This window comes from Otolemur garnettii, unplaced genomic scaffold (genome assembly GCF_000181295.1).
Source record: "Otolemur garnettii isolate 467f Iridium unplaced genomic scaffold, OtoGar3 scaffold00011, whole genome shotgun sequence".
In the NCBI taxonomy this organism is placed as follows: domain Eukaryota; kingdom Metazoa; phylum Chordata; class Mammalia; order Primates; family Galagidae; genus Otolemur; species Otolemur garnettii.
Window position 1 is genome coordinate 26,731,389 of NW_003852406.1, and position 10,072 is coordinate 26,741,460.

A 10,072-nucleotide genomic window follows, 5' to 3' on the forward strand; every position below is an offset into this window, starting at 1 on the left:
CTGTGGTCCCAGCTATTTGGGAGGCGGAGGCAGGAGACTCGCTTGAGCCCAGGAGTTGGAGGTTGCTGTGAGCTGTAATGCCACGGCACTCTGCCCGGGGGACAGCTTGAGGCTTTGTCTCAAAAAAAAAAAAAATAAAAATAAAAAAAAATAATGATACTATAGTATAAATAAAACATAGTATAAAAGTAACATTTATTCCAGAACATTGCGTAATCTCCAGTCCATGTCCACATGTCCCAAATTGTCTCAAAAGCATCTTTTGTAGCCTTCATTTTTGTTTTTGTTTTTGTTTTAAGACAAAAACCTCACTCTGTCACCCTGAGTAGAGTGCTGTGGCATATAGCTCACAGCAACCTCAAACTCCTGGGTTCAAGAGATCCTCTGGCCTCAGCCTCCTGAGTAGCTGGGACTACAGGACTCTGCCACAATGCCCTGCTGGTTTTTCTATTTTTAGTAGAGACAGGTCTCACTCTTGCTCAGGCTGATCTCAAACTGCTAAGTTAAAGCAATCTATCTGCCTCAGCTTCCCAAAGTGCTAGGATTACAGGCAGGAGCTACCACGCCCGGTTTATAGACTTCATTTTTGGTTAAATGCTGTTTTCATTCAAGGTTCACACATGGCATTTGGTTGTTATGTCTCTAGGTCTCTTTGCTATGGAATAGGCCCTTGTCTTTTTTTTTTTTTTTTAATGACATTGATTACATGATGAGTCCAAGCCAGTTGCCATGAGAAGCAGCCCACCACATGGATTTTCTTTATTCTCTTTTTAATTTCCTACCGTATCGTAACACAGGTGGGAGGAAGGTAAGGGGCCTCTCTTTAGAGTGCAAAGCCCTCATCATCTCTTCTTTTCAGATCAACTTGGGTTGAAAATCAGAGGCAGCTAGAACATGCCCATTTCCTGTTTGGTTTTGCAGGTTGTTGGGAGGAGGGCACTACCGAGAATCCTTCTGCAGAGGAACAGTGAACCTGGTTGGCCTAGAGTGCCCAGGCAGGGCTCTTCCTCATGGGCACTGTGGGAAAAGTTAGACCAGTCCAGAGACCTAACTTTCACTCTCTGTACCCTGCCCTGCCCTGTCCATGAGAAAAACAGGCTCCCAACCATGAAAAGTGCTGGATATTCATCCCCAGGGACCCAGCAACCCTTTTAGACTATCCCCAGAGAGCTACCGCTGAACCGTAGGTAGTAGGTGGAGCTGAGGGATTATGATCTAAGGCAGAGAATTGATCCTTCCGACTTTGTTCAGTGATCCAACTTTGATATCAGATGACTAACATAGCCAGCCCAAGTCAATAGGGGTGGTGTTTATAAATAGTTCCCTTGCCTAGAGCCAGAAGCTCCAGACTAGACCCTGCAACCCTGCTGATTTCAAGCACCTGCCTCTACAGGTACCTTTCTTGGGCCCATTTTTCAGTTTCTGGGACCCTCCCCAACAACATCCTAGAAAGAAGTAGAGTAGAAGGATGGGGGGTGGGGGGGTACCTCAGGCTAAGTGTAGGAGGCCTGAATTCTAGTCCTTGCTACTCAGCTCTGGGCCTCAGTTTCTCTTTGATTTTGTTTTTGTTTTTTGGTTTTGAGACAGACTGTCACTCTGCTGCCCCAGGCTAGAATGCCATGGTATCAACATAGCTCACTGCAACCTCAAACTCCTGGGCTCAATCCATCCTCCTTCTTCAGTCTCTCAAGTAGCTAGGACTAAGAGTGCGCCGCACCACCATGCCCAGCTAATTTTTCTCTTTTTGGTAGAGATAGGATCTCATGCTCAAGCAATCCAACTGCCTCAGGCTCCCAAAGTACTAGGATTACAGCTGTGAGCCAGGGCATCAGCCAGTTTCTCCATTTTATTTATTTATTTAAGTATTACTTATTTTTTGAGACAGGTTCTCACTCTGTCACCCAAAGCCAGATTATAATGCTGCAATCATAGCTCACAACACCTTCAGACTCTTGCTATGTTGCCCAGGCTATCTCAATCTCATTTTATTTTATTTTATTTTATTTTATTTTTTGAGACAGAGTCTCACTTTGTCTCCCTTAGCAGAATGCTATGGCATCATAGCTCACAGCAATCTTAAACTCTTGGGCTTAAGCAATTCTCTTGCCTCAGCCTCTCAAGTAGCTGGGACTACAGGCACCTGCCACAGCACCCAGCTATTTTTAGAGACAGGGTCTTCCTCTTGCTGAGGCTGGTCTCAAACTCCTGAGCTCAGGCAATCTACCCACCTCGGCCTCCCAGACTGCTAGGATTACAGCGTGAGCTACCTTGCCTAACCTTTGCAAAATATTGTTTTAAAAGTTAACCAATAGTCTCAACGCCTGTGGCTCAAGCAACTAAGGCACCAGCCACATACACCTAAGCTGGGCGGTTCGAATCAAGCCCAGGCCTGCCAAACAACAATGACAACTGCAACCAAAAAATAGCCAGGTATGGTGGCAGGCGCCAGTAGTCCCAGCTACTTGGGAAGCAGAGGCAGGAGAATCCGTTAAACCCAGGAGTTGGAGGTTGCTGTGAGCTGTGATGCCAGGGCACTCTACCTAGGGTGACACCTTGAAGCTCTGTCTCAAAAAAAAAAAAAAAAAGTTAGCCAATAGTCCCAGGTACTCAGGGAGTTGAGCCAAGAGGATTTCTTGAACCCAGGGGTCTGAGGTTACAGTGAGCTATGATCATGCCACTGTACTCCAACCTGGGTGACAGAGCAAGACCCAACCTATAAAATAAATAAATAAATAAAAGACTGTGCGAGGATAGAGACTCATCCTTGGAGAAGATACCTTCCTTTGTATTGATAAAGAGTGCCCTGGAGAGGGAGAATCACAGGCCATTTGCATCAGCCCTGGGTCCTTGGCCTCCTCAGTATCACTGGGTAGGGGAATTTCCTGTTCCCTGAGTGTGTAGGAGATATCAGCAGGAAACCAGCACCAGTAGGGACCCTTTGGCACAATGCCCAGCATACACACTGCCAGGGACTTATAGGAGTGCTATCCTCGCCTTCTCTGTTTCCCTATGGTCACTTGCATCCGCTGCTGTCTCAGAATTGGAAACTGAGATAATGGGTAGAGAAAGGCAGGGCTGGGAGTTCAGATGATCAAGGTGGGAATCTTGAGACTCCTTTCCAGCCCGCATATACTATGCTAAGGGTGAGCTCCTAGGGCACAGGACAAGTGGAAGATGTATCTTAGTCATTCTGGTATACAGCGGGGAGCCAAACAAAAAACATGTCTCAGAGTTTATTGAATGACTGAGTAAATAAATGAATGAATGTCTACATCTCAACACTCAGCCTAGCTTCTCCTTCCTTTTCCCCTGTAATTAGCTCAGATGGCATTGTCCCAGTATGTTCCCTTCTCAGCTACAGAGCTTCTCCTGGCCTCTGCCATCTTCTGCCTGGTGTTTTGGGTGGTCAGTGCCTCAAAGTCTCAGGTCCCCAAAGGCCTGAAGAGCCCACCAGGGCCGTGGGGCTGGCCCCTGATCGGGCACGTGCTGACCCTGGGGAAGAACCCACACCTGGCACTGTCTAAGATGAGCCAGCAGTACGGGGACGTGCTACAGATCCGCATTGGCTCCACGCCCGTGCTGGTGCTGAGTGGCCTGGACACCGTCCGGCAGGCCCTGGTGCGGCAGGGAGATGATTTTAAGGGCCGGCCGGACTTCTACAGCTTCACCCTTATCACCGATGGCCAGAGCATGACCTTCAATCCAGACTCCGGACCAGTGTGGGCTGCCCGTCGGCGCCTGGCCCAGAATGCCCTCAACACCTTCTCCATCGCATCCAACCCGGCTTCCTCGTCCTCCTGCTACCTGGAGGAGCATGTGAGCAAGGAAGCTGAAGCCCTAATCAGCAAGTTCCAGGAGCTGATGGCAGAGGCTGGGCGCTTTGACCCCTACAACCAGGTGGTGGGGTCAGTGGCCAATGTCATTGGTGCCATGTGCTTCGGGCAACACTTCACCCAGGACAGTGAAGAGATGCTCAGCCTCGTGAGGAACAGCCATGAGTTTGTGGAAACTGCCTCCTCTGCAAACCCCGTGGATTTTTTCCCCTTCCTTCGCTACTTACCCAGTCCCACCCTGCAAAGGTTCAAGGACTTCAATCAGAGGTTCGTGCGCTTCCTGCAGAAAATAGTCCAGGAGCACTATCAGGACTTTGACAAGGTGAGCCTGGGTGTACTGGATGAGAGCCACCCTGCAAGGCCTGAGTGTAGCCCCTCTCACCCAGCTCGGATGTGTTTACAAAGCTGATGTGCTGCCCAGCCCTACGGAGGCTCTGGACAGCTCAGACCAGCTGTGTGACCTAGAGACACTCGCTTCCCCTCTTTGGGCCTCAGTTTCCTCACCCTTACATCCTTCCTCTCAGGGCTTCTCAAAGCCCCCAGAAGAAAAAGTCTGTGAATGGGGCCTGGCAGAGCCCTGCGCTGTGGGGGTCTTATGAGGGAGAAGGCCTTTGTTCTACAGAAATCTGAACCCCAACAGAGGCTAATCCCCAGCTCCAATGTCACTTTGCTTCCCTGTGTTCACACTAACCTCTTCCTTCTTTGAAATTAATCCCCTGGGGCTACTGAGAAAAGGAGTCAATGGGGCATGAAATGACGCTTTATGCCCTACCCAGGGAGCCCCAGCCCACTGTGGGGGGTGGGGGGAGTGGGGGAGTGTTACCCAGCCTCGGAGGTGCCAGGGTGTCCCTGAACTTTTACCCTCTCAGAACAGTGTCCAGGACATCACAGGTGCCCTATTCAAGCACAGTGAGAAGGGATCTGGAACCAGTGGTCACCTCATTGCCCGGGAGAAGATTGTCAACCTTGTCAATGACCTCTTTGGAGCAGGTAGGACCCAGATCTCTGCCCCTCCATCCATCAGGGCTTGTTGTCTACCCACAGCCTTGCTTAGCCCAAATCCATCAAATAACCTGCCAACTACACACCAGACAGCACAAGACACCTAGCCTAGGGTCAGGGTTTGAACCCAGGCTGTGCCACCACCTCCCAGTGTAAACTTAACCAAGTCTGTCTCCTTCCCTCTCTTTCCCTCCTCAGTTTCCATATTCGAACAATAAAGTGCCCTCTTAATTCCAACACTTATTTATGAAACTAATGTCTCAAGCCTGTGCTGAAGAAAGCCAACCTCTGCCGTCAGGAAACTCACAGGCCAGGACCAGAGAAAGACAATGCTTGGTACATACATGCTGGATGCTTGGGAAATGACCGTTTCCTTGTTCCTGTCTTCCTTCCTTTCTCACCCTACGTTGTCCAGGGTTTGACACAGTCACAACAGCCATCTCTTGGAGCCTTATGTACCTTGTGACCAAGCCTGAAATACAGAAAAAGATCCAGAAGGAGTTGGGTATGTGGCGGCCCCCAACCCTATGGCAGGAGAAGCCTTGTGACCCAGATTGTTTATTCAGTCTGCAAATACCCGTTATGCGCCTATTACATGCCAGCCCTGAGCATACAGTGTGCCCACCCTTGCCCAGAAAACGTGGAGGATTAGTGGGGTTAGTGTAATACAGTCTCACATAGAGTGACATATGCTTTAATAGGGAACAGAGATGCCATGGAGCAGTCAGGGCAGCCCCCTGTGCTGTCTGTTCTCTGTGTTCTGCAGATACAGTGATTGGCAGGGCACGGCAGCCTCGGCTGTCTGACAGACCCCAGCTGCCGTATATGGAGGCCTTCATCCTGGAGACCTTCCGACATTCCTCCTTCGTCCCCTTCACAATCCCCCACAGGTGAGACCTGCCTATTCTGCCCACCTGCCTCCAAAGTCCTTGCCATGTTTTCTCCTCCCAGCTTCTCAGCCTTGGCCCTGGCTCAGACCTTGGCATTGCCTTCCTGATCACAATGCCAGGCTCCTCACAGACCCCAGCCTCTAGTCTGTCCCATCCAGTCTGGTCCAAACATAATCAAACCACCAGCTCCCAGGAGAAGGTTCTACTGCTGAGCTCACCACCTCCACCTCTGCTCCTGCTCCCTCTCCCTACAAGTCCCTCTGCTCTAGCCAGTTGGCCTCAGCATCTCTCCAGCCTCCAATTTTGCTTACGCTGGACTCTGCCTGCAATGACTTCTACCCTCCTGACTACCAGAATCCCACCCTTGCTCAAGGTCAATCCAGACACAAGCTTTCCCTCCCCACAAGCCTTTTTGACTCATCCAGCTCCCACAGCTTCCTTCCTGATGTCTTACAGGACTAACAGCCATTCCCCTTGATCATGCCCTGGAATGTCAACAATGTCAAGAGAGTTAGTGAACATTCACTTCTGCCCAAATACTGGTCTAGTTATTCCTGCAGTGAGAGGCCTGACTCCCCAGCCAGGCTAGGAATCCCCAGAACTAGCTGAGACTGTCTGCTTCTTGGCTCTCAAGAATGGCCAAGTGCACAGCTGGGCACAAAGACAGGTTTAGTAAGCAATTGTTGAAGTTGAAGGATAGGAACTAAAGAAGGGGGAGGATCATCCAGCCCCCTCCCTGCCCCTCATGTTCCTCCTGGCATAGGGTATGGAGACCACAGCAGGCATAGGCATTGTACCTACCTTTTGGGGTGGGGTGGAGGTAGGTACAAGACACACCCCACGTTCCAGCCCTGAGCTGACGGAGCCCTGTTCCTCCTTAGCACAACAAGAGACACGACGCTAAACGGCTTCTTCATTCCCAAGGAATGCTGTGTCTTCGTAAACCAGTGGCAGGTCAATCATGACCAGTAAGTACACATCCCTCATGGAGAAATGTATTCAAGTCCAGCAATCAGGAAGACTGATTGTCCCAGCCAGGAACTTGTTATACAATAAAGAAACAGGGCCTCAATTGCTACAGGGCTCAATCTAAGTGACAAAATTTAGGTCTGTGTTCCTCAAACTTTAATGCCTTTAAGAATCAGAATTGGAGGCTCGGCACCTGTAGCTCAAGTGGCTAAGGCACCAGCCACATACACCAGAGCCGGCATGTTCAAATCCAGCCCAGGCCTGCCAAACAACAATGACGACTACAACCAAAAAATAGCCAGGCATTGTGGTGGGCACCTGTAGTCCCAGCTACTTGGGAGGCTGAGGCAAGAGACTGGCTTAAGCCCAGAAGTTGGAGGTTGCTGTGAGCTGTGATCCCACAGCATTTTACCCAGAGCAACAGCTTGAGGCTCTGTCTCAAAAAAGAAAAAGAATCAGAATTGGGGCTTGGTACCCGTAGCACAGTGCTTATGGCAGCAGCCACATACACCGAGGCTGGCAGGTTTGAACCCGGCCGGGCCTGCTAAACAACGACAATTGCAACAAAAAATAGCTAGGCATTGTGGCAGGCGCCTGTAGTCCCAGCTACTAGGGAGGCTGAGGCAAGAGAATCGCTTAAGCCCAAGAATTTGAGGTGGCTGTGAGCTGTGGCCACAAGAGTCTACTGAGAGAGACATAGTAAAACTCTGTCTCAAAAAAAAAACCTAGAAAAACTAGCTGGGCATTTTTCTATAGTCCCAGGTACTCAGGAGGCTGAGGCAAGGGGATCGCCTGAGCCCAAGAGTTTGAGGTTGCTATGAATATGACAGCAAGGCACTCTACCCAGGGTGACAAAGTGAGACTGTGTCTCAAAAAAAAGAATCAGAATCAACTAGGTAGTTAGTCCATCTGACAGAACCAAGGATCTCCTAGGTTTGCACCTCAAGCAGGTTCCTCAGATGATGGGAAGGGCCCAGAGACCTCTCTTTGCAAACCCCGCTTTAGTCTATAGGTAGGTGGACCATGTAATTTGTCATCCAAATTGGGATGCTTTGGAGTGTGAAAGTGCTGTCAATATAAGTACTATTAATAATCACTCCAAATCGCCTGGCGCAGCAGCTCATACCTATAATCCTAAAACTCTGGGAGGCTGAGGCAAGAGGATCACTTGAGCCCAGAAGTTTGAGGTTGCTGTAAGCTGTGACATAGCTCAGGACAACAGAGTAAGCTTCTGTCTCAAAAGAAAAAAAAAAGAAGAAGCAGCATCAAAGTTCAGTCTGGTCCCTTTCCTACAAACACTTCATTGCTTTCAATTTATTCTAACCAACAGAAGTCTGTTCAGACATCTCCCTCAGGCCTTTCCTCCCAAGTGACCCCCACTCCCCACCCAAAGCCCCAAGACCCCATTTTCTCTGTTCCTCTTGCAGGGAGCTATGGGGGGACCCATTTGAGTTCCGGCCGGAGCGATTCCTCACTGACAACGACAGTGCCCTCAACAAGCCCCTGAGTGAGAAGGTGCTACTGTTTGGCCTGGGCAAGCGCCGCTGCATTGGGGAGGTCCTGGCCAAGTGGGAGGTCTTCCTGTTCTTGGCCATCCTGCTGCAGCAGCTGGAGTTCAGCGTGCCCCCAGGTCTGAAAGTGGACCTGACCCCCATCTATGGGCTGACCATGAAGCACCCCCGCTGCGAGCATGTCCGGGCACGGCTGCGCTTCTCCATCAAGTGAAGAAGCCACCACCATGCCAATGCAGGGGAGCAGGTGGGGTCACCTAGGGAGTCCAGCCCTTATGTCTTTTCCTTTCTTTTTAAAAAATCAATGGGTTTGTGGAAAGATAATTTTTTACCACATAATTCACCTTCTTAAAGTGTACAATCCAACGGCCGTTAGTGTATTCACAGAGTTGTGCAACCAGCACCACAATTTTAGAACATTCTCATCACCCACAAAAGAAGCCCTGCACCCATTTGCAATCTCTGCCCATTTCTTCCCAACCTTTCTCCCATGCCCTACCAGCCCTAGGCAACTACTAACGACTTTCTGTCTCCATAGATTTACCTACTCTGGACATTTCATATAAATGGAATTATATAATGAGTGTTTTTTTGTGACTGGCTTCTTTCACTTGGCGTGGCACGTATCAGCAAGCCCACGTTTCTTGAATCCTGAGACCAGGTCCAGATCTGCTTTCTCAAAGTCTTTGCTGGGCATTTCTTTCACTGTTCTCTTCTCTTTTCTCGTTTGACCCAAGTCTTTGAATACTTGACAGGAATAAGAATGAAGGGATCCAGCCCTGTGGCCTGAACCCAAATGGGTAAATGGGGATTGCTCCACAAAGGGTAGAACACATGACTTCTCACAAGGCCTTCATTTGTTCAGCCACAGTCAGGGAAGGATAAGCTCCCCAGAAGATCTTGGGTTACTCGCCCAGGTCTCATCAAAGAGCAATATCAAGAAAGTGAAAAGACGATCCAAGAATGGAAGAAAATACTTGCAAAACATGGCTCGGTGCCTGTAGCCCAGCAGCTAGGGCACCACCACATACACTAGAGCTACTGGGTTCGAACCCAGCTGGGGCCTGCCAAAGAACAACAACAAAAATAGCTGGGCATTATGGTGGGAACCTATAATCCCAGCTATTCAGGAGGCTGAGGCAAGAGAATAACTTAAGCCCAAGAGTTTGCTGTGAGCTGTGCTGCCATAGCACTCTACCAAGGGCAACATGGTAAGGCTTTGTCTCAAAAAAAAAAAAAGAACAAAGAACTCAAACAACCTGGGTAACAGAGCAAGACCCTATCTCTAAAATAAACAGAAATAATAACAAGAGTTATTGAGAATGTGGAGAAATTTTAACCTTCATGCATTGCTTATGGGAATGTAAATGGTACACCCACCGTGGAAATGGTTTGACGGTGCCTCAAAAAGTTAAACATCAAATCACCATATAATCTAGCAATTACTCCTAGGTATACCCCCTAAAGAATTAGAAACAAGAGCTCAAACAAAAACTAGTACATGAATGTTTATAGCAGCCTTATTTGACTGCCTATCATGAGATGAATGGATAAACAAAATATGGTGTAATGAAATATTATTTAGCCATTAAAAGGAACAAAATTCTGGTTCATGTGACAAGGAACATGTCTCCCTTGAAAACATTATGCTAAGCGAAATAAGGAAAAGAACAAATATATATGTTTGGGGTTTTTTGAGACAGAGCCTCATTATGTCATCCTTGGTAGAGTGCCATGGCATCACAGCTCACAGCAATCTCAAACTCTTGGGCTTGGCTCGGCGCCTATAGCTCAACCGGCTAAGGCGCCAGCCACGTACACCTAAGGTGGCGGGTTCGAATCCCCAGCCCGGACCCGCCAAACAACA

The 10,072-nt window shown here is 48.9% G+C and overlaps 1 protein-coding gene across 1 annotated transcript; it reads left to right on the forward strand.

Moving 5' to 3' along the window:
• Positions 1 to 1,328: 1,328 nt before the first annotated feature.
• LOC100955723 (cytochrome P450 1A2) lies at positions 1,329 to 8,789 on the forward strand. The gene is made up of 7 exons (XM_012801990.2): positions 1,329 to 1,393; positions 3,320 to 4,155; positions 4,703 to 4,823; positions 5,251 to 5,340; positions 5,602 to 5,725; positions 6,607 to 6,693; positions 8,122 to 8,789. Exons 2-7 carry the CDS (start codon positions 3,325 to 3,327, stop codon positions 8,417 to 8,419), a joined length of 1,551 nt encoding a protein of 516 aa, XP_012657444.1. The 5' UTR covers positions 1,329 to 1,393; positions 3,320 to 3,324; the 3' UTR covers positions 8,420 to 8,789.
• Positions 8,790 to 10,072: the final 1,283 nt, after the last annotated feature.